This window comes from Semicossyphus pulcher, unplaced genomic scaffold (genome assembly GCF_022749685.1).
Source record: "Semicossyphus pulcher isolate SPU_LCO1_2020_fin unplaced genomic scaffold, fSemPul1.0.p SCAF_2, whole genome shotgun sequence".
NCBI classification, from domain to species: Eukaryota; Metazoa; Chordata; class Actinopteri; order Labriformes; family Labridae; genus Semicossyphus; species Semicossyphus pulcher.
This window is the reverse complement of record NW_027211693.1, coordinates 22,401,178-22,428,662: the sequence shown is the minus strand read 5'-3', so window position 1 is coordinate 22,428,662 and position 27,485 is coordinate 22,401,178. Positions and strand designations below refer to the sequence as shown.

The window sequence follows — 27,485 nt, the reverse complement described above, 5'->3', positions numbered from 1 at the left end:
GACTTATAATTTAAAGATATAATCTCGAAGTTACGTTCTATTTGGCGGCATCTTATGGCGATAAAAAGCAATTGCGGGCGTATATGTCCCACATAACCAGACGTCCACGATTGGCTCCCTTTTTTACAGTTGTAACTCTTGATTTTCCTCGCTGACGGTCGCTTTCCTTTTTAGACTGTTTGCCTTCATCTGAGCGTCAAATTTGTTTCTTTTTCTTTGTATTTTCACTTATTGTTGAAGTTGTATCTGTAGTCATCGATCTTTTCTTTGTTTGTTCAGCCATAGTAGATTACCGCTTGTGATTTTTTTCCATGAATGTCGCCACAGACACCCAGTCTGTAATACTGCAAATGCAAAGGCTTTCATCAGTGCGCTATAGGCTCAATCACCATTGTGTTACCTCATTCTGCAATAGATAGTGACTTAAAATACATTTATTTAACTGAAAATCTTCGAGGTTACTACTTTAAGTAGACCAGAAAAATCTGCTGTGAAGATCCAACAGTGAATTATTTCATTTTTCACATTTAGCACATTTTTTTGTGTTTACGGTTACAAATACAGCACGGGCAGTTTCAGGATTAAATTTTATAAATGTGAATTGAGCTGGTATTCATTTTAACCTTTTTTCATAACATTTGTTTAAACCTGTTGCCTGGTGAACAGCAGCTCTTGGTGCATCAGCTAATTTACAGTTTCTGTGCACCTTCTGCAGGCCATGATCCAAAGACTATGAATGTCTTTTATTTCTAAAATGTTGTACACTTAGGTAAACGATACCATTAAAGACAAATTACAACAGAACACATGAAAAAGGGAACATAGAAAGGACCATTTCCATCCTGCCCTGACATCATCGCCTTGTTTATAGTGGTCCCCAATCACTTGTGCCATCTAAATAAGGGCATAGTGAATCTGAATGATCAGATCATTGAAAATGTTCTTCTCAATGTTAGATTGGTCTATAACATCTGTCTGCCTGCTTCATCCACATGGATTCAGACTTTAAACATTAAATAACCTTACTGCCAAGGTTAATCAATCCCTGCTTTGACACATCTGTTTTACCTTCTCATGAAATCGTGTTTTGTGTTGCAGGAAACGTTTGTACCAGTTACACAGAAAAGAGTTTTAGACCGAAAATGTTGCAGACAATCAACACAACATGATTGTTGAGAAACAAGGAATACATTTATGGATTTATTGGATCAAACATGGACAGTGGTTCAGGCAGTTTAATCTTTGTAGAAATAGAGTGCATAGTTTTTCCACATTGGTGAAGACAGCGTCCACTTCCCTCCTCACTACAGATGGTTACTTTGTTCCTCTTGCCTCAGTAATTGAAGTAAACATTTTCATGATGAGCTTTACCTCCTGACGCCTCTTTTCCTTTGAAGCATGTCGAGTCTCGCAGCGTTAGATCCTCTTGCTAACTCTTTTGAAGGTCACACCCTTCTCTCCTGGAGTTGTGCAACTCTAAAGCACACAGAGTGGAAAAGATACAGATGAAAATACAGGAAACTATTCAGATTACTGAAAATATTTTGAACAAATCTGTCACTTTAAGCATATATGAGGTGCTTTCATCTCTTACCATTACTAGTTTACCCTCAGTGATCTCTGCTGTGAAGTTATACTGAGGAAACGGTACTAAAATCTTGTCGCCTTCCAGGGTGACAAGAGCCTACAGGGACAGAAGGACACAAACGAAAATGTCCACTGAGCCTGATCACATGACAGCTTCATGACAAACATGTGGCAGATTTACAAGCTCTTGTTACAAACTCACCCTGAATTTGGAGCCCTTCATCGTCTCCAGCTCACACTCCTGACCAGCGCTGAACTTATTGGACCAGGTCCAGTTGGGAATGCTTTGAGTCCAGGTGAAGTCGTTCCCATCCTGAAGCACCTCGGTGATCACTTTGTGGTCTGTCTTGGCGTTGAGAAGCCCTGTGATGCAGCGGGTCAGATACCAAACACAGACATTCAACTAAACGAATGAGAACTCACATGGATCCATTTTAAGTCATTAAAAAACTTCCAATACCGATAATTTCCAGAAACTCCTCATAGTTTTCTTGACTCTCCAGCTCATATTTCCCAGTGAAAGCCATGACAGCAGACGAGAGGAGACGGAGTGACAAGGAGCTTATGAGACGGATATAAAAAAAAAAGGAGTGGCCTCTCTTTCTGTTGTTTTAGAATCACTTCTTCCTTCCCTCTCACATTTACCTCACCACGTCTGCTCCACATATGTGTGAGAAATGTCAGCGGGTATTTCCCAAGACAGTAAGCCTCATTGCTTTAAACTAAAATGTGGTAAATTGGCAATATTCCCAAACATTTCCTTTCTCCTGTCAGGTTTTTCCGGCACAAGTTTGAACATGCATCATGAACTGCAGACGTTAATATCAATGACACCCTTTGAGTAGAGGTCATGTAGGTTTTTTCAGCCTTACGTCGTCTTTTTCTTTGCTTCTTGGAACATCAGCACTTACTAATAATGTAAAATGACATGCTTGAATTCAACTTAACACTCAAGTTAGGGCTTTTTCTTTTTAACAACTGACTGACTAAACACCAAAACAACTTGCAACAAATAAGTCTGCACCAGCACAACTCTGCATACAATGAAGCACTCTGTCAGAGCTCTCCTATCTGTCAACAGAGCTGGAAGTTATGCTGGAAATAACGGTGAACACACGGCCATTCTCTCCAAGCCCCTCCCCTCATCCACTGCTATTGTTAATTTTACGTATGTGGGCCCTTTACACACGAGGACCATGTGCAATCAATCCCCTCTTTCCCCCCAGTCTGACACCCTCGAATCTACACAGTATACTTTCAAACCACTGCAAGATGTCCTTTGCTGCCTCATCGTTAGATGGGAAATAAAATGTGCAGGTGGGAGGGACAAACAGTAAGACAGTGCGCCCAAATGGTGATAATTATTCCCCCGTTTTCCAACAAAGACTGGATTGTATAGTTCCAGATTAAAAACTGACCACATTTTCTTTATGTTCCATAACTATCATATCATTTTGATCCAGCTTCATCAATATGGGAGACCTCTTTAAAGAGGGAGAGGGAGTGGTATTCTGTCACATTTAAAGTTAATTTCAAATGTAGCCTATAATATTTGTGGTTTTACATCATCATATTTTGAAAATAATCGTAGGCCTACATAAATAATCTAAAAATGTAACAAAATAAGTCACTATAGTTACAGGGATGGACTAATAGTTAGATAGTCAGACAGGTTGAACCAGCCAGTCTCGTTTATTCTCCTCCTGGATTGATCTGACAGAAGGAAACGTTGTATTTCCAACAGCATGTGAACGCACCGTGTATCTTGCTGCAGGCACTTCAGCAGGTAACCATATGTGGGCAACGTGTTGAACGAACAAGTGGAAATTCGACTCTCGGCGGGCACGGCGTTGAGGTTGGGTTTTTAAATGTGTGAGAAATGGCCTCCAAAGACTTTAAGCAGGCGTTAGTGGACACACTTGTGGACCTGAGGCCGAGTGAATTCAGGAGGTTCAGCGACCAGGTCAAGAGAAGAATCGAGGAGCACACTGGAGTGTTCTTTTGTAAGGGTGCTGGAAATTTACCAGCCTGCATAGATATCGCTGACCTCCTGATATCAAAATTCACAGAGGGTGGAGCTCTGCCAGAAGCCGTGAAGATACTGGGAAAGATCGGCTGCCACAATGCGGCATACAGAGGTAACGTTTCTGTTATCCTACATAATACAGAATAAAACAGCGTCTGTTATTTGTTAAATAAGCGATAATGGAAACTAAACTGACACCAAATATATATCTACTGTGGATCGAGCGTCCGGGTTGAGAAGTTTAAAATGTATTTTCATCATCGCCATGTTACCTGAAAGTTCTTGCCGCGCGCGACTCAAAGGTCCAAACCATAGCCTGTATAAGTAAGGTCCAAACACCTACTCATAACTGCAGTGACGTCACTGATGGGACACCCATAATCTCGGGGCACACCATAGACTGTATAACACACATGCCCAAAGTTTCCCGAGTTTTATGTCTTTAAACAAAATATTAAAACTCCCAAAGTTATTACTACTAAAACCAAAAAAGTTGAGCTTTTTTAAGAGAAATAATTTTGTTTTTTTTGTGTCAGTTTTAGGATATTCCCACTGTACATTTATGTTGCTAGTGTCTTTTTCCCAACTCTGTATTTATTCATTTAAATTATTGAGCTAAAGTCACATTATAATTCCCTTTGTATACATTTTTATATTTTTATATTTACACAGTGTTCAATCAAGTAATTCTAAAAAGAAAGTAAAAACTAAAAGGCTAATGAAGCAAGGCAGAGCAAAAATCTTTAAATAAAAACTTTGTGGATATTTTATCTATAAATGTATCGTAATATTTTCCTTTTTAGTTTTTTGAAAATATTTTGTGTTACGTAATAATTTAAAGTGTAGTTTCAAAATGTTTTTTTTCCTCTTCTGATTATCCTCCTTTATGTCTTTAATGTAGCCTAAGTCATGAAATGTATTTGTTTGCTAACTAAAACAAGCTTTGGAAACATGTATCTTTTCCCAGTGTCAGTCTGACTGTAGACTGTATGAAAAGATGGAGGACATGACAGCTGCCTAACAGATGGGACATGAATCAAACTATAAAATCAAAATACCCTCCAAAAACATGGTTTCTGTCATTATAGTTAGTTCTTATCGTGCTGATTTACATCCAAGTGTTCTTTTTTTCTGACAAGTTTATTTGTAATGAGTTATTTGATGCTGTAAAAAGTATGATTGACAGCTCTGTTGACAAATCCGGCTCCTACAGCCAATGTGTTCCGAATTAGAGGAGGAACAGCGAGAGGAAACGTAACTAAAACAATCACTACAGTCATTGAAGTTTCCATATCTGTGAACGTCTGCTTCACACCAACACAAGAAGCTGTTCTGCTGTTATACCCCCCCAAGGACATCTGTTTGGTGCCGCATGAAGAGAGCGGTGTTATGGAGAAGCTGAAAGAACGAGAAAGATGGCCTCAAAAGGAAAAAAGAAAAATTTCACATCAGCAGAAATAGAAACAATTGTAACAAAAGTGTTACATTTCAATATGAACATTTTCATATGGTCTACTCTATTGTAAACTTAATGTAGTTAAAAGGGTGTGTGTTAACATTTCCTAGGACATTTCTTTCATCATTTGCGCGTACGCATGGTCTGAGGGAGTTCTAAATTTGTTCGCAGAGTACGAAGAAATTTAGGTAATAACAAATTGATGAATCCAAGATTTGTGCGTCAAACGTGCATACGCACAGTTCAAGCACAGATTTGTGCGTACGCACTGTTCGTAAATGAGGCCCAATGAGAGCAGATGGAGACGCGTCGTCCATCTATATATACAGTCACTGGAGTCAGCCTGGCCAGAGACATTTGTTTTCTGTGCTCTTCATACAGACAAAATCTGTCTTCAAGGCTCTAAAATTGGACCTCAAAATTTTTCAAAAACTGCTGTGCCAATGTTGGTGTGTCCAGCTCCAGTTATCTCAAATTAATGTCCAAAGTTTTTAATTGTAATGTAATACTTTGTCTTTTTTATTCTGGCAGTCAAGCAGGCGAGTGGACAGGCCATCATGCTGCCTGATCCCAGGGAGGGTAAGTCTTTTTTTACATAGAGCATATGCCCTCATATGTATATTTTGTTCTAGAATTTGAAATCAACAGTTTGATAATGTTTTGTTCTTTCAAAATGATCACTTGTTTATAAGGTATATTTGTGTTGTGTATTTTATCTCTAACCTCTGAAACAAGTCTTCCCGAGGTAAATGTGCAGTGTAAAGCACCTAAATGTTATACACACAACATTTAACAACAACATGCCCTTCTGCTTTTCCTCAGAGGAGCACTTAGTGGATAAATACAAAGTCCAATTGATCAACTGTGTGAGCGACGTTGAATCAATTTTGAATGAGCTCCTCACAAAGAAGGTTATTCCTCAAGAAAGATATGATACAATCAGAGCTCTCCCGACCCCGGAGGAGAAGATGACGGACATCTTTGATTGTCTGACAGCTGTTGGAGACAGAGGCAAAGACATCCTCTACAACATCATCGATGAACTGGAGCCACATCTTTTTGACGACTTCATGTAAATGAGACAGTGTAAACACAAAGGCTTTCACTTTGGGAGTTTTTTTGTGCAAACTGATGTTGCAAGGACAAAGAGTTGGTGATATCATTTGTGTTTGACCATTTCAGAGCTCGTACTGAGTTCAGTGATGTCCCACATCGCATGGTGAGCCTTTCACAATATGACAGGAGGAGGGTGAGTAGATCCATTGCTTTTATCCCCTTTTCATTTAGAAACATATAAACTTATAGATGGATGATTGCATTCAAGAGTGAATATTGAAATTCATATTATTTAAAGTTTTAATAATACAGCAGGTAATTTAACAATGCTAAGCTTCCTTTTGAAGACACTTCTGAAAAAAACAAAAAAAAAGCAAAACATTTATTCCATTATAAGTTTGACTTATTATCTGTTTCAGGAAAAAAATGTGCGTTTCAGAAATTGTTGGATATCCGCTGAGCTTGTTTACTGGAGTAAACTTGAGCCTGAAGTGATCTCTAAAGATGCTCCAATTTACAGGTTAAAAATAATCTGCGAGTACTGTCGCACAGGAAACACATTTTTACAGAAATAAATCTTTTCAGAGTTTTTACAATAAATTATTATGGAAATATTTCATTTAACGTCAACTAAAAACAAGGAAACTCAAACTTACAGTACTTGTTTTTCCTTTCATAAATTAGCCTACAGTCTGAAGCAGGTACATTTGAATGCGGTGTCTCCGGCTTGCGATGGATTTGTGAGGAAAAGATCAGCTTCCAGTACCGGTTTGGCTCTTGGGAGGAACACATGGAGAGACTGGAAACCTTGCACTACATCCCTGGAGGACCCCTGCTGGACATTAAGGTCATTGCTGGAAAGTTTGATCAAGTTTATCTGCCACACTGGATCTGCACAGGTGAGCAGACATCAAACATCAGACTTAAAAATGTATCAACTCTTTTTGATAGATTTCTATAAAAACCTCACTGTGCCTTTCTTTGAGCAGAAGACAACCCCTCAATTGTGCACAAGTTTGCAGTCATTCACATGGATTCCTGTGGGGATGTTGTGGAACAAGCGTCCGAGGTCACACCTTCTCATGTCAAGTTGTCTGACGCATCTTTCTCTCCAAGAGGGGTCCTGATGCGAGCCGGCTTTCCAGTGAAAATTAGGTGTAAAGTTTTAATATACAAGACCAGCAAAGCGTTTCTCACACTGCATGTGTATGTGATCCCTCGTGATCCTGCTCTACAACAGGTTATTGCACTTCTTACAACAATGCTGGTTAATGTAAGCTTGAAGCTTCTTTGTGCTGAGAATGTCTTTATTTATGCCCACAGGCAATAAAAAACAAAGAATTATCTAGTGGATACAAGCTGATCCAAAAGCCATACCCAGAGAAGTCCCTGAAAATGGGCGACCGCTTCACCCTCACAGTCGATGAGGACGCTGCAGAAGTTAACCCTGAGGTACTTTCAGCTTTTAAATCAGTGTGAATTGTTCCTGAGAAATATCGAACAAACTGGAGCATAAGAGTCCCACAGGGCGTCGACTTACATTAGGTACAGGTTGTTAACTTGTAAAAAACACCAGAACATTTCAATCATCATTACCAATTTGATATGCTTCATTACTGTAAGTGTGGCTGACAGCTTTGGCTCTGATAATTAGGTTAGATGATAATATGTGATATCTATAACAAACAGACTAACAGTGATGGTTAAATCAATAATCACATGATTTAGAAAAAAGATATTTTTTTCTTGGAGTTTGATGGAAGATAACAGTCTTGTAACTCTTAACGCTCGTTAAGTAAAGCCAGAGATGGTTAGATTAGCTTAGCTTAGCTTAGCATAGAGACAATGAGGGGAACAGCTAGCCTGGCTCTGCCGAAGTTCACTAACAAACATATGTCCTGTAATGTTCACTGCTATTGTCCAAGAAAGAGTACGACATTTAAACTCCTGTAAAACTGCATGTTGTTTTTACGCTGCGGATTAACCTTTGGACAGAGCCAGGTGTTTTTTCCCCTGCTTCTAGAGTTTATGCTAATGTTAGCTAGCCGTCTTTTGATCTACAGTGCATATATGAGTGGTATCCATCTTCTGACCTGACCCTTGGCAAGAGAGTAAATGCACATATTTCTTAACTATTTAAAAAATAATTTCAGTCATTGTATTTATTGATAAGGTTACTGTACTTCTCTTTGGCTCCCAGTCTGAAGTTCTCCTCAGCTTAGATTACGATATCAACACAGTTTCTTTCCCTTTTTGACAGATTACATATAAATTATATCATTCTACCCACTGACCCTTCTCTAAATTTGCTCCTTTACCGTTCATATATTTCCTCCACAGAAATTGAAGCTTGTGTGTGACAGCAGTGACCCAAACTTCTTCGAAGTGTTTACTGAAAATCCAGTCCGGAATTTCCGGCTCACATTGGAAAACAAATCTGAATTTGAAGTGTGGAGCTGCAAAATTCGAAAAAGTCAGTCGTAATAAGATTGTTTGGTATATAGAGCTAAAGTGTCTTATTTTGTGAATGCAAAACTAAAAGTCTATATTATATTGTTCATTTTATTTCAGATGACTATCAAAACACTGGGGTTTTCGAGGGCATGTATGGTCAGTTAAAACTTTTCTGTCTGTCGTTAGCATCAAGAGATCTACAGTAGATTTTTCACATACAGAACTTTCATTTTATAACATAAGAAATATTAAATGTAATTGTAAAAGCCTTATAGCCTGCCGATTCTAAACAATTTCCCCTTTATTTTTCTAGATAAGGAGCTTGCCAGAGTGAGGCCTAAACTTGTTCAGAGCATGTCAAGGGAGCTCATCAATCAGCTGTTGGACGACCTTTTAGTGGACGGGGTCTTGAATGATGGGGAGAGAGACTCCATACTTCAGGAGAACAAGAGCTGCGTAGACAAGGCCCGCTGTCTCATTGACTCAGTGAAGAGGAAAGGATGCGAGGCTAGCAGGAAGTTATTCCATCACCTTCAACACAGAGACCCCACACTTTCCAAAGAACTGGGGCTGCCCTCCGGCCTCCCTGTTTAGTCAGGTAAGGTCTGTTTCAGCAGGGCTGAAATGCCCTTTAAGTCGTTTTGTAAGCGACTTTTGCTGGCAGCACAAAAACAGCTCCTGCCTACCTGAACGCCCTCATCCAGGTCTACACTCCCTCCCGCCCACTACGCTCTGCCAATGAAAGGCGCTTGGTATTCCCATCACAACAGGGCCTTAAGTCGCTAACTAGGCTCTTCTCCTCTGTAGCCCCCCGGTGGTGGAATGAGTTACCAAACTGTATTCGGTCCACAGAGTCCCTTTCACCTTTAAGAAGAAGCTAAAGACCCAGCTCTTTCATGAACACCTCTGCACTTAATAATATTGATGCTATTGATGATGATGACATTGAGGATGGTGTTGATGATGACGACCATACTGCCGGTGATGATAATGACTATGATTATGACACCTCTGCTTCTTTCATGACACCTCTGCTTCTTTGACCCCGTGCGCTTCCTGTCAGCACCAGTGTCCGATCGCACCTGAAGCTGTTTGACTTCGTTCCCTCCTGTCTTGATCGTTGCTTGTGTTGTATTAACCCTCAGATGTACGTCGCTTTGGACAACAGTGTCGGCTATATTAAATTGTCACATTGAAACAGAGCAGTGCGACACTAATGAGCTAAGGATCTCTCTTATTCATTGTGCGAGTACTTTGACGAAGATTTGTAGAGAAAAAAAATAGACACCTCTAATTGTTGATGCAATAAAAGCCAAACCTGGTATCTGATATGTTTTTCTTAATATGTTAACTCAAGCTAAGAGCACTTTTAAAGCTGCACTTATCCATATTTGTTCTTTGATAGTGAATGCAATTAAGTGAATGGGTAACTATGTGGACAATAGTTCCACTTGTGTGTAAATAAATTGTGTTTTTACTGAAATAAATCTGCAGGATGTCGTGCAGCAACAAAAATCCAATGGTTTTTTTTTTAATAGTAGTGTTTGTTTTATCTCTGCTGGTATCACTATGATACTCCTAAAAGTTAATTTACATATTTCAAAGTCTTAAAACACATCACTCAGGTAAAAGCTACAGAATAAACAGTATAAATTAATATATGATTGGTTTGTACTAGAGATAGACCGATATGGTTTTTTCAGGGCCGATACCGATTATTAGTAGTCAAGGAGGCCGATAACCGATATTTGAAGCCGATATTCATTTGCAGTAAAAGTGAAAATATTGGCGTCAATATTTAGAATAATACAAACTCTACGCAACACTTAACTTTGTTTAAATGTCTTTAAGCATATGCATCAGAGCCAAAATAACCCAGTTTTAAATTGATCTCTTATCGGTCGTCGGATTAAAAAAAAAAAAAAAAAAGGCTGATGCCGATATGCGTCAAAATGCCGAATATCGGCCCGGCCGATAATCGGTCTACCCCTAGTTTGTACATAAACAAACACATAAAGAAAGAAGGAGTTTGAGAATAAACTTTGAAAGCTCCATAGAAATGAAAAACAGTAAAAAAAACAAACATGTCCTCTGAGCAGGAAAGTTTTGACTTAACAAGAAGGGAAAAAGGACAATATTTTAAAATGTAAACCTTTATTGAGAGAGAGGACAGTGAATAGTCTCGGAAACAGGGAAGAGAGAGAGTGGAAAGCTCACGGCAAGGGTGGGAGTCGAACCTGGGGCCGCTGGAGGGCCGTGCACAGATATTTTGGGGGCAGGGGCTCACGCACGATAAAGGCCACTTGCTCCACCAACATATTCAGCTAATTCCCACCCTGATGTTGTCACACTGCCTCCATCCATAATCACACATTATGTTGATAAAATGGGAACTGTTTATATTCTATTGAACCACATTATTCCACGAAGAAACCACAGATTTGACATGTTCGTGAAAGTATTGCAGTCAGTAGTGTTCAGTTGTTTAGACTGTATCAGTCTCATTACATCAGTGGTTTCTTTGAGAAAGACGGTTGGCATTCAAACAGATCATATCTGGGTAATTTACCCTGATGATGTCATTAGGGTAATTTCGGGCATTGAGACTACAAATGTATCACAAAAAGCCTGCTTAAAAAGCTTCTGACAGGACTGCAGAGCCTAACGAGTGTAATGATACGTTTAAATGCAAGCTGGAAAATGGAGGACCCAGTGCGTAGACCCACGTTAGGAAAGTCAAGATATCTAGTCACTTGTCTGTTGCCAGACAGACAAATGACCCCCTACTAATTGGCTGACCATTAATAGGACAAAATAGTCCCCACTCCCACAAATTGGCTAACAATATCAGGCTGACACACATCATCATTCATCTTGAAATGGTTTCCAAGCTAACAATTGCATGTGAGAGTGAGGAATCTTAACCTGCTTGTAACTGCCGCCCCAAAATCCCCCGGTCTAACATGCCCACAAAAACATGACGGTAGTTCTTGTTGAATAAGCCATGGAGGACAGGGTTCAAAGAGGAGTTGGCATTTCCAAGCCACGTGGAGGCCTCCAGGAGGAAAAGGCTGAGGCTGTAGCGGCAGAGGATGGACAATGTTCACACAGATGAAAGGAAGCAAACAGAGCAGAAAGACCTCCGTGATCAGACCCAGCGTCTGCACAGCTTCTTCTTCAGAGAGCAGCTATCCACATGAGCGTGGACGTGTCTGCTGGAGTCACTCCTAATGGCCGTCTGGTTCATCTGAAGCTGCCCATATTGGTGATCAATCCAGTGGTTTCACCTTGCTTGTCTCTGGACAGTCTGTACGTATTTTCCTGTAAGCAAACAGCATGAAACCCATGGGGATAAAGAAGGAGATAGTAGAGGTTGCAAATGAATAGGGGACATGAAGCATGGCGGGACAGGTCTGAGTGTCCTGTTGTGTGCTGCACAAGGCTGCGGAGTGTACATGCCCCGGGAGACGCACAGGGAGAAGCTGACCAGCAGCAGGAACCAGCAGCATTACAGCATCAGCACGACACGTTTGGGAGACATGTGGGGTAGTGCAACGGGTCGCACACTGCTATGTACCGGTTAAGTGCTACACAGGTGAGATTAAAAATGGATGACATTCAAAAGGTGACACCCAGGAAGATGTACGCTCAGCAGAAGCAGCGCCCAAAGTGCCACCTGTCGATGGAGCACACGAGACTGAGAGGCATCACCGGCACAGAAACCAGGAAGTAACCGCCACTGCAAGGGAAACGATAAAAACATCGGTGGGCGTTTGGAAGCTTTGGAAACGGGCAACTGCAGGCATGATGAGGAGGTTTCCACTGACTCTAACAATGGATCTGTGAGGTAAATCGCTGCTGTCATAGGTTTAGCTGTGGTTGTTGGAGGTGTTGGACCAATCGAAATCATGATGCAGCAACAAAAGAGCGATCAGCTGCTCAGTATCAATTCATGTGGTCCATCAAGCCAATGTGCTTCCCTTCCCCTCTAACTGGTTCATCCAAATTTGCCTCTGTTTCTTTGCTGTGTGCGACTGCATGTCCTGTGATGTGGAAAAGAATGTTATATACAGGTATAGAGATGTGTGAAAACTCTGACATTTATCTCTTCTCAGGGGGGATGTCTATCTTAACAACAGCCTAATGTTTGCTCTTTACCTCGGACACTCACGTCTATGATGAGGTGTGATGGTGCAGCTTCTCTCCACATCCACACAGTCGAGTAACAGAGAGAGAGAGAGGTCACCTCAAGGCAGCGTTTGAACATGGTTCTATTTTTATTCATTAATCAATCACATTTCTAATATCGATATTCAGAACTTCTTGAACATCAAACATACAAACAAAATTATGATACCGGATGATTGTGCGCACAGCTGATAAACCAGGTTATACTTGTTTTTCACAACATACCATTAAGATATCAAGTGACTGCAACGGAAAGGTGATCATTTGTCACACGTTTTACATGAGAGTCAGGTTCAGTCTTTTTACAGGAAGGCTGTGTTGGGTCTCTTTTTGTTGAATCAAAATGCATGCACTGGTGTCTTTCATAGACGGTGGTGAACAGTGTTTCTGATTAACTGTCCTGAAGCCCTTACAGTCCATTGAAAGAGACCTCCCTGTATCTCAACAGCAGGTACAGCAACATACAAAATACCTCTGATACAGCAGCAACACTCGGATATCTTCACCTCACACTAACCACTAATGACAATGACAATCCACTGACTGATGACTGATCATGAGGCCATGTACAGTGAATGCAGAACATCCATGAAATCTTAATCCTCAATGTGTTTGTGACTTTGATCCCTGTATGGAACGAGTGCAGCGGGACTCAGCGGTCACACCTTGTCTTCAGGCACAATGCTGTCTTTGCGGATCCCCGCCTTGTCTCTGTTATTCCGAAAGGAGAACGAGAAAACACTACCAGTGGTCTCCTCGGCTTGTTGCCCCCCTCTTACCTCCCCTCTCATAGCTCTGTGCTGGCAGTCTGCTGGGCTGCCGGGCAGCAGGCTGGGAGTGGAGGGAGTTGGGGTGTTGCCTCCCCAGATATACAATGTTTCCCCCTCAGGGCAGGGCGGGAGACCCTTGCTCAGGTAGCTGGGGCTCGGACTGGCAGAGGAGGGCAGGGTGCGCTGGCTGCCGTTCAAGCAGCTGGAGTTGTGATCGGCTGAGCCTTTGCGCGAGTGTCCAGAGGAGCTGAAGTTGGAGGAGCGGTAGTTGTACGCTCTCCGCTTACGCTGATGACACTGGCATCTTAGGATGCGAATGAAGGCCAGCTTGAACTCGCGGTTGTAGCAGGGGTAGATGATGGGGTTCAGGCAGCTGTTGAAGTAGCCCAGCCAGAAGATCACTTTGAAGAGGAGATCAGGTGGGCGCAGGTTCACATTAAAAGAGCCTGGAAGCAGAAGAAATAGAGAGAAAAGAGAAAATTAGTAAAAGTAAAATTCACGTGTTTAACCTACAAGACATATCAGGGACAACATCAGCATTCATCTCCATGGCTGGGCCTGTCTGCTTTTAAACTGCAGTGTACCAAGGACAGGCTGAACAACACGTTTTCAGATTGGCAGGTTTGAGACATCACAAACCTAAGGCCAATCCCGTTAATGGACGGGGTGACGCTATGCATATCATTATGTGCAACCTATAGCAACGACTTCGGCGATGCACGAGCCAACTGTAACCGTCACCGTAATGTTTGCAAACTCACTACTGACTACTAACGTTAACGTTAACTAATTACTAAGTTGCCGCTAAGCGATGGCAGAGGCGTGTTTTGTTTTCGTGACGGAGGGGACGGTTGGAGATGTGTGAAGTGGGAGGGGACTGTGCAGATTCAGGAATTTTTAATGAGACAGAAGGAGGAGATGCCTTGGGAGGATTTTGGAACCTATTTTTGCAGAAAAAATATATCAGACACAATTTATTATTTCAAGCAGAGCATTTATATGTCTTAAAACACTACACTACATTTGTATGACAGTAATAAAGTTATAAATTAATAATGTAGGTCATCTCATAATATGTTCTGTTTAATCAGTGCAGTATCTGATCTGTGCATCCCTGCTCATAATACACTGACCATGAGGCCTGCCTTTGCATCCGTTGAGCCTCTTTGTAACTGCAGGTTACATTTCAACCAGTAGGTGGCAGCATTGACTAAGAATAACAAAGGGCCTTTCGGTCAGACTGTGTGCAGACAGGATGTGAAGCAGGAGAGCAACAGAGCAGAAAGGCCAGCCACTTCCATGTTGTTTATCATTAAAGATAGATCCTGTGTTTGCTTTTCAAAAAGCCATGCAGCCGCTCTGTCACAGTTCATCTCTGAAGGACTTTCATAAGAACGCAGAGCGTGTGGGGTGACCCTGAGTTCAATTTTAGATAAATAAGCTGTGCAAGAGAGGCTTCGCTTCGAGCCACTGGTAGATATTTAAGGTGAAATGAAATGGCCGCTTCTCTCTGAGAGGTTACAGAGGTCAGACCACCACAACAAACTGTCCTTTCTTAAAATGTACCTGCAGGAAGTTGTCTTAGCAAAGTGCTGCTACACGGCTGAAGTTGTGTGTGGATATGTGGGCGTCTGGGGAGGTGCATTGTCACTAAGACTCCAATCCTAATGATGGGAACGACAACATTACAAAGGATTCTTAGGCAGGTTTGTCAGGTATGCTAATGAGTGAGTCTGGCCTGTGCTAAACTGCATTAATTCACCCCTGTGCTGCCTTTTTCTCCTCCTGCTTAAATAGAAGAATATCTCGCAAGCTAATGAGGTGAGAGGGGGAAGCCTGGAGATAAAAACAGGGAATTAATAAGCACGGCAAGTGTTAGATTAGTGTGAGAGAAAGACAGACTTTGTGAGAATGTGTGTGTGGGCAGATGTGAGCAAAGCTGTTCCTTTACACCAACCCACAGTCTTAAATTAATATCACTTTCCTGGAGAGGCTGAGGATGCACTATAATCTCAGGCTGTCGGGTGTGAAATTACCTCTGCTAAGATGTTAGAGGCAGACGGGCAGACACCTCAGCTTGCCTCTACGTGAATATCGGATCAACAGCTTTAACAATTACTTTAAGCGGTACGAGGTACATTACATAGTACAGAGCTGAGGGGTGAGACGTGTCATTGGCTGCAAATAATGGCAACCGCCTGGAGGGAGTTGTGTCCACTTAATGAGCCAGATAAAGTCAAAAACATCGTATATTGCCGGGGTCTCATGCCAAAAACACCTGCGTGCATCAGCAATTATTGCTACTATCAGCAACACACACACACACACACACACACTGCTCCAGCCAATTTGTTAACCCGGCGGAAAGTGATCTGGGAAATGTCACTTCCTTCTTTCATTTAACTCAGTATCTCCTAAATAGCACCACAAGCTGTGTTTGTGTACCAGTGTGTGCGTCTTTGTGTACCAGTGTGTGTCTTTGTGTGTACTGTGTGTGTTTGTGTGTGTAGAGATGCAGTCTTGGCCTTCTGTGCTGCAGATGAATGGATATCATCTTGGTGGCTGGTATTTTCACATGCTATTTTTTCACGTCTTGACAGCCACTTAAATGTGCTTACATAACCGAGTGAGTTATGTCTGTGATTGGGAGTCTGTTGGAATTAAAACTTGGTCAATCTTTCACTTCTCTTCCTGTTTCTCTCTCTCTCTCTTTCTCCTTACTTCTACTCTTGTAGTTGGTTGCAAATATGAAAACAACAAAGCATCATTTGTCCCGTTTTTTCCCTTTTTCTAGTCCAGCAGGTCAAAAAATATAGAACACCAGATAAAAGTTTGGCGAAGTTGGTTATTTCCGTGCTAATTAATAAACGTTTGAGACACATAATAAGTAGCATATCATAACAACTGGAATGGTAATTCTGTGTGATGCTAACAAGTGTCATAACAATCCTTTTATCTGTTAAAGTACGAATCAATATTTCTGTGCCACACACATTTTCAAATATTTTTTTCATAATACAACAATTATTTTCTCAGTTTAAGTGTAAAAATCAACATCAAAATGGGCCTGCCTCAATTACAATTCATCTACATGGTCTGTTTTGCTCGACCAACACAGATAAAAGTGGCAAATCCTCAAGCTGGTTCAAGAACATTTCAACATTTTTACATGACATTTGGTTTAAAGGAGCTGTAGTAAATCCCTCCAGGATTTCACAGACATTTTCTGTAATTGATGCAGCCAAAAATGATTTCGCATCAGCTTTTTAAAAAAGTTGCAATGAAAGTTGTGGAACTCATTAAACATCCACTGTGAGCGACTGGGACACACGCTCCGATAGAGCCATCTATTGGCTGAGCGAGTTGTTTGTCCCCTGACGCCATTTCCCATCATTTTTAGTGACAAGATGTCAAATAAAATGTGTCAAAACCGAATGTCAATAGCCATTAAATACTACTACTACTACACATTCAATGCTTTCTATAGGTGCAAAGAAGAATCTACACGTAATTTATTATATTCACGCTAATCTACTCTTTACTTCGGCTGCTGCGGCAGCATTAAACAGCAGATAAGAGACAGGGGGATTACTATCTCACTGTACAGTGACTATTTGAAATCAGCACTGACACAAACATCACAAACAAATATGTAATACAGTAAAATGTTTAAACTACATTGCAGATCTCAGGGCATCATCCATCCATTATCCTGCTCAGGATCGCGGGGGGCTGGCGCCTATCCCAGCTGTCCTCAGGGGATCACTAGTTTGAATATTAAAGACATGAGTTTGGTGAAATAAGTGACTTCACACGCGCAGGGAAATTGTTAGATTTTTCAAATTTGCTGAAGAGTTGCACCAAAATTGAAAGGTTGAGAAAAAGTTGCAGCAATTTCTGTAAAATTCGGTATGTAAGACGCACTTGTACTACTTTTTTTTTCGTCTAAAAAGTGTGCTGCGTCCTATATACCAGTGCGACCAATATATCAGCATGTTATCCAGACGATGGCGCTATAATCTAGCTAAAGTTGTCGGTTGTTAAGTGACATCACATTTCTGCATTAAACTTTTTCCGGGTCCAAGCCGCTACAAAGTCGCCTATTTACAATAGGCTGCAGTGCTGTTTTGTGTTTCCTCGCTATTTTAAGCGAGGACAGCTAACTTGATTGTTGCTAATGCCGCCCTCACAACAGTCAATGCTACCGTAGGCTGCCGGCTACCGCGAGCTACAGCACCAGTAGGTAGCAGGATTGCAAACTCGACATGGCAAAAACAGACGGGAGGCTGTAATTTGAATGTGTTTAAAATGAAAATAAATTGAACAGGTTTTATTAATAAATGGCTACAGGAAACCTTTTTCCCTCTTGAATATCACCAAAAACAAATTGCGTCTTAAATTCCGGTGCGACTTATATTCTGGATTTTACAGTGGGTTGAATTTGCGTAAATACGCACAACTTTCCAACTTCCTGTAGGGGCTGAGTGGCCTCGGTAATAATCAGAATAACTGTTTTAACTGATTTGCAGTCAAATGTATTAATTAGTTCATTTACTCATTTTGTTCCATGTCATGACTAATGGCAAAAATAATTGTCATGCGTCTCTTTCTACCCTCGTTATTCCCTTCACATCACAGATGAACATGTACTGTATGTTTGGGTGATGCCTCTTTAATAAAACAACTGTAGCATTGCTGTTGGGACATCTTTCCTCTCACTCTTATTCTCTGTTTAGTCAATTATTGACATGCTTGAGGTAAATGAAGGTATACCTATAGGTAGATTTGGCTGTGTGGACTCAGTAAGGGCCCCCTGAGGAGGCCCCAACACAGATGAAAGATAGGGAGCTGCAGCAGGTTCCTTGTGTCTCCCTACACAAACGGAGGATAAAAGTGAAGGAAACACAGACAGAAGTCTGTTTGACAACAGACCTTCCTGCAGCCAGATATGGTACATGTTTGCATGTTTAACTTTTGTGTGGATGGGACGTGTTCCATTTTTGTCCCTTGAAGAGTGTTTATGTTGAAAGGCTGCAGTGTAAACAGCAGAGGATGCAAGAGCTCAGCTGGTAGACAATGGTTTATAGATCATGAGAGGGCAACTGGAGCTGTTGTCGCCCCGTTTGCACCTCCTTCCTCCGGACAGACACACACACACACACACACACACACACACACACACACACACACACACACACGCACGCACACACACACACACAGACACAACATGCACACATTTGCCATGAAACACAGGAACGTCTTGACAAAACAAGGCATCCTGTTATTCTCACTAATTAGAAGAAGTGATGCCTATTCTGTGCCATGTAGAGCGTGCGCACGTGCACACACACACACACACACACACACACACACACACACACACACACACACACACACACACACACACACACACAATCTGCTCTCCAAAAACTCACACATCCTGTTCCATAACACACCCATAAATATGATTAATTTGTCTTGATCTGAGAGGACAGAGGTGTTATTGCTCTTGCAGATTGCTTTCAATAAAACCGTAGCATGAGGCTCTTTTCGGAAAATGGGGTTGACATCCCAGGGGCCCCCACTTTCACCCCCGCTGCCCCGTGGCCCCTCCAGCTCCGCTCTGCCACCTCCTTTCTTCTTCATCGCTCTGACACTTAGCACTCTCATTATTTTTCCCCTCCAAAAACCATCTCAATTACCCCCCCAGCAAAGGGGCCGGACAGCTCATGGAACAACACACACACAAAAAAAACCCCCAACACGTGTGAGGAGCCGACAGAGACACTCTATCTCCTCCTGAATCACTTCTACATGGAAACAATTGGTTAACACCTCAAAGTGTTGGTTTCTCTCACACATGGGCTCCCTGCTTGCACCCGTTTCTAAATGCGAGGTCTTCACAGGACATTAGTGCCTGCGCTGGGTGTTAAAGAGCCGGGGGACAATGTGGGCGGTGAAATAACGCGAGTATCCCCTAAGGGCTGGTGATTTCTCTTCGGCTGAGAACAGGAGAAAAAGGCTCATTGAAAAACCTGAAGAAAGAGCCGCTTCATATTCTACACTTATACTCTTTAAGACAAGTTTAAAATAGCTCTCTATTTGTAAGTTGTTTTAGCTGTGTTGTCTTTGTTTACTTGTATGTAGAGCTACGATAGTGTAGTGTTGATTTCATCTTCTGAAATGTGAGGACTTCCTTCTTTCAAACTAAATATTCCTGAGATTTACACAATTGTCCAAACAAAAAGCAAGAAAAATGAGGGCTGCACCTCGAGACATTTCCTCTACTTCCTGTCATTTTATTCTCCAAACAATCAGTCACTTCACAGGAAAACAAATGGCACAACTATTGATGATTAAGATGAGTTATTTGCAGCCCTGGCTGTATGTTTACATGCATCTTCCTGTGCATTAGTTTTCAGCTGTGTGTAGTAGAGATAGACCGATATGGTTTTTTCAGGGCCGATACCGATACTGATTATTATTTTATTTTATTAACTGATATTTGAAGCCGATATTCATTTGCAGTAAAAGTGAAAATATTGGCGTCAATATTTTATATAATACAAACTCCAACACTTAACTTTGTTTAAATGCCTTTAAGCATATGCATCAGAGCCAAAATAACCCAGTTTTAAATTGATCTCTTATCGGCCGTCGGATAAAAAAAAAAAAAAAAATCCGATAATCGGCCCGGCCGATAATCGGTCTATCCTAGTGTGTAGGTATGCTGATAACTGCAGTCTTCTTCTTTGGTGTTTCAAGTTTGATTTGATTTACTTTTGCAGGATTTTTCTGCTGTTCCTTGTTGTAAGCCTAACCCAGTATGTGCTTTTTATATGATTTTGTTTGGATTTTTACCAATAAGTTATCATTTTCAGGACTGCTTGTTAAATCTTATTCTATAATTATAATGTGCATAATTTGCATATACAGCACGTCAGTCAGCATGAAAGACATTTTATGTTTCAGAACTTTGCTATCTGTTTCTGAACAACATGAAGCTGCTCGACATGCTGGTGTAATAGAGGCCTGCTGCTGGGATGGGTCCTGATTGACAGGTGATGGAGTATCAAAGAAAATAATCAAACTGATAAATTTATAAAAAATAGATACGGCATGTTTGTAATCCTCGGGTTGCTATCTCCATCTGGCTCCCTGCACCTGATTATTACTGTGTAATTACAACATCACAGTGTCGTGTCTGTGAAGGTTCTCAGTCATCCAGGTCGTGGTAATTCGGAACTTAATCCAAAAGGCAGCTGGACTTGGTCGAGGTTCTTGAAGATGTTCCACCTCTCATCCGACAGGCTTCTTCAGTTCTAAACTGACTGGTGGACGGAGCTGGAAATATAAGCCTCTGTAGCATCTTCAAGAAATTCAATTGAGTCCATTTGCCTTTTGGATTAAGCTTCCAACATCACAGTGTCATTTTTTTTTTCATAATTTGATACAAGAATTTGTAACCACACAACTTTAAAAGTACATAAGTCTCCCTCCGTGACAAACAAGCTAAGTTAGACATTGCTCAGTGAGTGTTTGAGAGATTTCAGTCTGTTTTTCTGCCTGGAGAAACACTAACTTAAAACCTTTGATGTAATGTTTATAACCCTGAAGGCTGTGTACCTGACTTTGCTCCAAGTTAAAAGGAGACATTGAAAAGGAACAACTCAAAAGTCTGGAAGCTGCGTGTTTGCCATTTACGTTCAAAAACAAAAACAAGGCATTTGCAGAATCTTAATCGCATCAGGTCAGATCAGCTCTGAAGGGCACAGATCACATATTTCTTTAAGCTGCCTATGTTCTCAGGTTAACACCTCAGGGGCCAGAGGTCACAGTGGATCATGCGAGCAGCTTTCAGCCTCAGTTTCATCTCTGCAGATGGAGAACAAAGCAGCTGCAAACACGCTGGCACAATCTCTCAAAACACACATGAACAAGCTTTCATGCATGTATAAACACATATTCAAAACTCCTCCCACTCCTGCCTCCTCTGCCACCAGAAACCCCCCACATACGTTACACTCAGTGACAGTGTGCAGAGGAAGGAGCACGCTAATAACAAGTGTGAGACAGGAAATCCCTTTCTGTGGGTGGAGGCTAATGAACAACCAGGGAGCAACAGGAGGAGAACAACGCTGCCCGATCTGACAACGCGTAGAAATCCCCAACACCAAGAAATAAAAGGCAGAGTCCTGCTCTGACATATAGCAGATATGAGTTGTCCAGCTACATAATACTGCTGGACTTGTTTGTATGCTCACACTGATTCCTCATGACAAAGCTGAGGGTGCTTTGCCGTGAGGAATCAGTATGCTGCACCAGAGATGGCGCAGAGAAACGTAGCCTCAGGGGGGGTTTCTTGGCAGTTAGTTGATCAGGGGTTACATAAACAGGCCCCTCCTGGACCTCTAATCCCCACCAGGATCTGCTCCCTGAAGCCTCTCACATCTGAAAATCACAACTTGAAAATTACATTTGTTACTTGAGAAGCCCTCCAGGCAGAATAATCCCCGCTATGTGACACTGCATAGTGATCCTGCCCCATTTAGTGTGTGCGTGTGTGTCCATGTGAGGATGTGATGAGCTGCAGTTAAAGCCAGAGGCATAAACACATTCCCATATGACCACAGTAAACGTATGCACACAAGCACGCGCCGATGCACAATCACACACCCACATACGGCCGTAAAATCAGGCAAATAATCACCTAAATTTCGTCTGCCACGCCTGTAGCTCTGACTTTGTTCATTTAACCCTTTTTATCCACGCTTCATCACTACATACATGTTTGTCCTAACCCCCCTCGCCACTGCAAAGCTGGTGGCGTGAGCATTTAACCGCAGAATATATTGTTTAATATCCTTTGCAGAGCTGACAGCGGGGTGTTGAATGCTTGCTATAGTCTCAGAGGCATCAGGGAGCCCCAGCAGGACACACGGGCCTCTGAATCAGCTGACCGGCGCAGGAGGAGGCCGCCTGCTCCTCACTAGGCACACTCCAGGAGTGTATTTGTTTCCCCAGCAGATTTAGAGACTCAGGGAGTAAGGCAAAGATAACACAAATATGCTTGGAAAAGCTTGTGAGGAATCCTTTCTTATTCTCGTAAAAACATCTTATTATACCTAATTTAGAGACTACAGAGTCAGTGATGCTTTGGTGGAACATTCTGCAGTCAAGATTTAGTGTCAGTATCATAAAACAGGATGCAAACTGAACTGAACAGATGCTGTGAAGTTGGAGAAATAATAAAGATCCAACACAGTATACTGATACATAAAGTGAATGCTGCTATAATATATTGGTTATGCTTTTTCACTCCTGCAGTACAAAATGAACACTACAGTATATCAAAGCCCACTCATAGGTTTGGTGACAGCTCTGAGCAGTAAATGCTTCCCTGGAGACTTTCCCAGTGCCAGCTATAGATTTGATTTAAGGCCTGCAGCAGCCCTGTCTCATTTTACCTTCCTATAGCTGGAAAATCTCTCCTCGTTTACTGATTGAATGTCCTGAACTTTTGAAATTGCAGTGGTCTGTAAGTAAAACACGTGGGGGGTGTATTTTTGGAAGTGGCCCAACATAAGTTTTATTTATTGCAGTAGAAGAGAGCGACCTATCAGACCTACCTATGGGTAAGGCGAGGAAGAAGGGCAGCCAACAAAGCGTAAACATGCCGACCACAACTCCCAAAGTTTTCGCCGCTTTCTTCTCCCGGGAGAATTTCAGAAGTTTCACCGTGAGGGAACTCCTCGCTTGGTGCGCGCGGCCCTTTCCGGCTGCGGTGCCAGAACTCCCAGCGTCCTCCTGCACCTGAGATCCCTTGTGGATCCTGAGGGTCAGCTCACCGGAGTTCATCCTCTCGCGCATCACACCGGCTTCCAGGTTCTTAGTGGTCCGTTTGGCGACTATGTACACCCGGCAGTACATGGCCAGGATAACCACGAGAGGGATGTAGAAGGAGCCGAGGGAGGAGAAGAGCGCGTAAAACGGCTCCTCGGTGATGGGGCACACCGTGTCGTCCGGCGACGGCGGCTGCTTCCACCCGAACAGAGGCCCGATGGAGATGACCACCGACAGCACCCACACCCCCAGCATGGCCAGCAGAGCCCGCTTCTCCGTCACGATACCAGGGTACTGCAGCGGGTGGCTCACTCCGATGTAGCGGTCGATGGATATTACGCACAGGCTCATGATGGACGCGGTGCAGCACAGCACGTCCACGGCCGCCCAGATGTCACAGAAGATCCTCCCGAACACCCAGTAGTCTAGGATCTCCAGGGTGGCGGACACCGGTAGCACCGTGGTGCCCAGCAGCAGGTCGGCGATGGCCAGATTGATGATGAAGTAGTTGGTCGGGGTGCGCAGGTGCCTGTTGCACACCACCGAGAGGATGACGAGAATGTTGCCTGCGATGGCGAACAAGATGAAAGCCCCCAGCACCAAGGCGAGCGGGATGGCCCGGGTGAGGTCCACCTCGCTGGGCTCCGTGTGGTTCCCCCCGCTGGAGCTGCTGTTGGTGAAGTTATTCTGCGAGGACGCGCCCGGAGTCCCGTCGAGTTCCGAGGAACCATTTTTCCACAAGTTTGTGACATTGTCAGTGCTCAGACTCATTTTGACTCGAGAGGTCCTCCATAGCAGGCTTTAGATCACTTGTTACTCACGGAAGAGCTTCTCTAAACATAAATAAACTCTCTGAGTGCTCCAGGTCTACATTGTTTAACTGCGCGTTCCAGATTTCGTTTCCAAATCAGCGCTGAGGCGTTTGTTCAGAGTAAAACGTTCACTGTGCAGCCGTTCAGTCCCCATGCAGTCCTTCTCCCTGCACTCTCCTGAGGGCTCAGCGGAGAAGTGAAGGGGGGCAGCAGTCCTCTCCTGCGTCCTCTGCACCACACACTCTGCCATGCACTGACCAGACATACCTAAACACAGTCTGTGAAGCGCGCATGACACAACACTACATGAAGAGCCGTGACTCCAAAGCGTAACATATATTTGCATCATTTTACGCAAACCGGATGGAGCAGAGGGTCACGCGTTTTGGGGAGAGAAGCGTCTCTTTGGTTGTATTTTTTAATGTGGGAGGGTTCTTATGTCGACAATTAAAATTGAAAGATTTAGTGCGAAAATTACTTTCACTTTATTGACAGCTTTTATTTTGGAATCCCTAAAAAGGCTGCTGTGTTTTAAAGGCAGAAGAAAGCACAAACGTGGTTAAAGGTAGCTTGAAAATACATCTCAGTGAAAATCAGATCAGCTTCCATCAGTGTGTGGTCCTCAGAAACACTCAGGATTTTCAGACATAAAACTTGAAAGGTTAAAGTGATTAAGTTGAGAAGTAGGTAACAAAATCCCCTATGCTGTAACAGGTGGCTTTTTCCCCTGAAATAAATTCCTATTTTGGTCAAACGCAGGAGTTCCTCATTTTGGGTTCACTGAGTTAGTGAGGAGTGACTGATTTAATGGACGGAGTTCAGACACATTCACATTCCTTAAAGGTTCCTCCTCTTTAAGAGCTTTTTCACGATGATGTAACACCGGTGGAAGATGGATACTGAAGTTTCCTTTATGATTCAATGTAACAAAAAGTTCCCTCTTATACAAAAACCCTGAAAGCTCTCCATAAGAGTTTTTACTCAAAAACCAGATGACGTTTTTAGAGATTTACAGCTGTTCAGTGCTTTTGTTTTGCCTCGTCCTTAATATTTGCCCAAAACAACAGCTTTTAAATCAGCATCAACTTCAAAGTATTCCAAGCAGTGTTTCTGGCCTCAGGTTAGGTCTGGGGTATGAATTCATTAGTTAAAAACCAGCAAACAGTAAATCGTGGAGTGCAGGACTGTAGAAAAAAATGTGTGACATTAAGTTTGCTTGTTTGTTGTGGTTGGATACTTGGAAAAACTTGGTTCATGTTCAGAGATCCATCCTTAAATTCTCAAATAGATAAACTGATAAAACACAGAAATGAAGTATTTACGTGCAGAAGTGTTAATTTAAATGAATGGCGGTTTATTTACTGTTTATCTCAACCTTCATCTCAATTGTTTGCTTATCTTAATGGTTCACGTTGACGTTTTTGACCTATTTGCACGATTGAGCACAAAGACACACCACAGGGGCATTACGCACGATACCACCAAGCTACAGGTGGCGTCCACATGGCAAGATAGGCTGCTTTATGCCAACAAACACAGGAAGACTGCTGGCTGGTTAACATGCATGCGTACAATTTAGAATACTCATGAGAGAGGAAATGCATTCAATTCACATGTTACAGCTCAAGGTGTCCTGGTGAGTGACACTGAGTGTAAACAGAACTTCTGGGAAGGTTGAAGGTTATGTCACATCCTGTATCTCAAAACGAGTGCCACATAGTCCAGATCTTTTGGTCACCTGTCCTACATTTGCACAAGTGGTATCACAGTCGTTAGATGCTAATTACAAGCCACATCATCATAACAAGGATTAAGTACTTAATATGAAATGAGATTAAAAGTGCCCCCAGTAAAGTTACGTACTGTAAAAAGTGATCAAATCTTTGCAAATGTATAGAATATATAACCACCAGTAAAGAATAAGAGGCTGTGTAACAAGAAAAAGTAATGTCATAATATTAAAAGTAAGGTTATAAATAAGGAATGCTGAACTATTATGAATATGTGAAGCATGTATCAAAAGTTAAGATGTACTGTAAAACTGTCTCACTTGCTAACACATAGAGGAGAAAAGATGGGAGAAGTAAAGTTCCCTTGTAAATGCATAATAACTTCTATCTGAGATAATAGGAGCTAACTAACAGTGTGCATTATTATAATAATAAAAGACTGTATCGATTTCATTTTCAATCATCATCACAAAGCTGGCTCTTGCTATTTAGAGCTGCAGTGATAAAAAAAGACAGTCCTGTTGCAAATAAAAGAAACTTGATGCAATTAAAATGCAGCCTATAACCGTCACTATGTAAGTTCAATTCTACTATTAAATGTTGATATTTATTGCACGACATATCATTGTAGAGTTGGTACTTTACCCCTATCAGGGTCCTGTAGGAAGGATGTTTCTGTTTTTTTCAGTGATGTTATTGGTCATAGATTACCGAGATGATCAACCCCTGTTAAGAGAAATCCAAATTCATGACACCATAAAAGTTCAATCCAAAGATAACTGGATCACCATTAATCTCACTTTGTGGAAGAAGTATTAGATCTTTTACTTTAGTAAAAATACCACCCTGTGGAAACACCATGTAATGCTTAACCAACGCAAGACATAGTAATGCAGGATGTACCATAAACTCACCATTAACAAAGGATTAAATTACAATGAAACACTGTGATTAGTTGACACTTAATACATAATCAGTTATTCATTTTAATTCAGTTACTTCAGACTGTAATTGAAAGGCATGAGATTCTTTTCCGTGGCATAAATGAGCCTACTCAGAGGGGTCCACCATATGTTCCCTCAATTATATTCTTAAAGCGACACTAAGGATTACTCTTATAAGAAGAAACAGCAGGATGGAGACGGCAAAAACATTTCGCAACAACAACACTTCCTCATTACTCCTCACGTGTCACTGAACTAACCAATCAGAGGCTATGATGACTTATTTTAAGTACGTTAGGTAAACATAAGGAAAACCACAGAGGTAGATTCCGCACATTACTGTTTCAGTTCTTAAGAGGCCTTTTTATTAAAACGTGTAATATACACTTTTAGAGATAACTAATTGGCTTGTAAAGAAAAATAAAATACAATAGTAATGACGCCATAGTAACTTATTCCCGTTGACCTTGCTGTTTGTGCGATTTGATTGGTTGGTTCGGATAACTGCAAATCAGCCTCAGGTGCTTTATGGGCCAACATTAATATGCATTAGTCTTGTAGTGTCTAGTCTCGCAGTTACTAAAAGTGTCGTTTCGGCGAAATATTTTAAGTTCGTGCA

At 41.9% G+C, this 27,485-nt stretch overlaps 3 protein-coding genes across 3 annotated transcripts; 1 reads left to right on the top strand and 2 right to left on the bottom strand.

The window, feature by feature from the left end:
- Nucleotides 1–1,173: 1,173 nt before the first annotated feature.
- Nucleotides 1,174–2,259, bottom strand: LOC138598490 (gastrotropin-like). The gene is made up of 4 exons (XM_069670285.1): nt 2,048–2,259; nt 1,790–1,950; nt 1,595–1,684; nt 1,174–1,476 (listed from the first exon to the last, which is right to left on the bottom strand). The coding sequence occupies exons 1-4, from the start codon at nt 2,112–2,114 to the stop codon at nt 1,417–1,419; spliced, it is 378 nt and encodes a 125-aa protein (XP_069526386.1). The 5' UTR covers nt 2,115–2,259; the 3' UTR covers nt 1,174–1,416.
- A 1,094-nt stretch (nt 2,260–3,353) lies between these two features.
- LOC138598286 (caspase recruitment domain-containing protein 8-like) lies at nt 3,354–10,031 on the top strand. The gene is made up of 11 exons (XM_069670043.1): nt 3,354–3,725; nt 5,601–5,648; nt 5,892–6,141; nt 6,252–6,318; nt 6,545–6,645; nt 6,810–7,024; nt 7,115–7,365; nt 7,449–7,577; nt 8,466–8,598; nt 8,697–8,735; nt 8,893–10,031. Exons 1-11 carry the CDS (start codon nt 3,467–3,469, stop codon nt 9,171–9,173), a joined length of 1,773 nt encoding a protein of 590 aa, XP_069526144.1. The 5' UTR covers nt 3,354–3,466; the 3' UTR covers nt 9,174–10,031.
- A 2,807-nt stretch (nt 10,032–12,838) lies between these two features.
- Nucleotides 12,839–24,527, bottom strand: LOC138598040 (alpha-1A adrenergic receptor-like). Its single transcript, XM_069669701.1, has 2 exons — nt 23,167–24,527; nt 12,839–13,983 (listed from the first exon to the last, which is right to left on the bottom strand). The coding sequence occupies exons 1-2, from the start codon at nt 24,149–24,151 to the stop codon at nt 13,427–13,429; spliced, it is 1,542 nt and encodes a 513-aa protein (XP_069525802.1). The 5' UTR covers nt 24,152–24,527; the 3' UTR covers nt 12,839–13,426.
- Nucleotides 24,528–27,485: the final 2,958 nt, after the last annotated feature.

What these genes read in the sequence shown, in the direction of transcription:
- LOC138598490 (XM_069670285.1), bottom strand. Translation starts at nt 2,114, where the DNA reads ATGGCTTTCACTGGGAAATATGAGCTGGAGAGTCAAGAAAACTATGAG. An exon ending in TGAAGGGCTCCAAATTCAGG is followed by an intron (nt 1,685 to 1,789) that starts GTGAGTTTGTAA and finishes CTGTCCCTGTAG; the next exon opens with GCTCTTGTCACCCTGGAAGG. An exon ending in CTGAGGGTAAACTAGTAATG is followed by an intron (nt 1,477 to 1,594) that starts GTAAGAGATGAA and finishes TGTGTGCTTTAG; the next exon opens with AGTTGCACAACTCCAGGAGA.
- LOC138598286 (XM_069670043.1), top strand. Translation starts at nt 3,467, where the DNA reads ATGGCCTCCAAAGACTTTAAGCAGGCGTTAGTGGACACACTTGTGGAC. An exon ending in CCACAATGCGGCATACAGAG is followed by an intron (nt 3,726 to 5,600) that starts GTAACGTTTCTG and finishes TTATTCTGGCAG; the next exon opens with TCAAGCAGGCGAGTGGACAG. An exon ending in CTGCAGAAGTTAACCCTGAG is followed by an intron (nt 7,578 to 8,465) that starts GTACTTTCAGCT and finishes TTTCCTCCACAG; the next exon opens with AAATTGAAGCTTGTGTGTGA.
- LOC138598040 (XM_069669701.1), bottom strand. Translation starts at nt 24,151, where the DNA reads ATGAGTCTGAGCACTGACAATGTCACAAACTTGTGGAAAAATGGTTCC. An exon ending in CTTCCTCGCCTTACCCATAG is followed by an intron (nt 13,984 to 23,166) that starts GTAGGTCTGATA and finishes TTCTGCTTCCAG; the next exon opens with GCTCTTTTAATGTGAACCTG.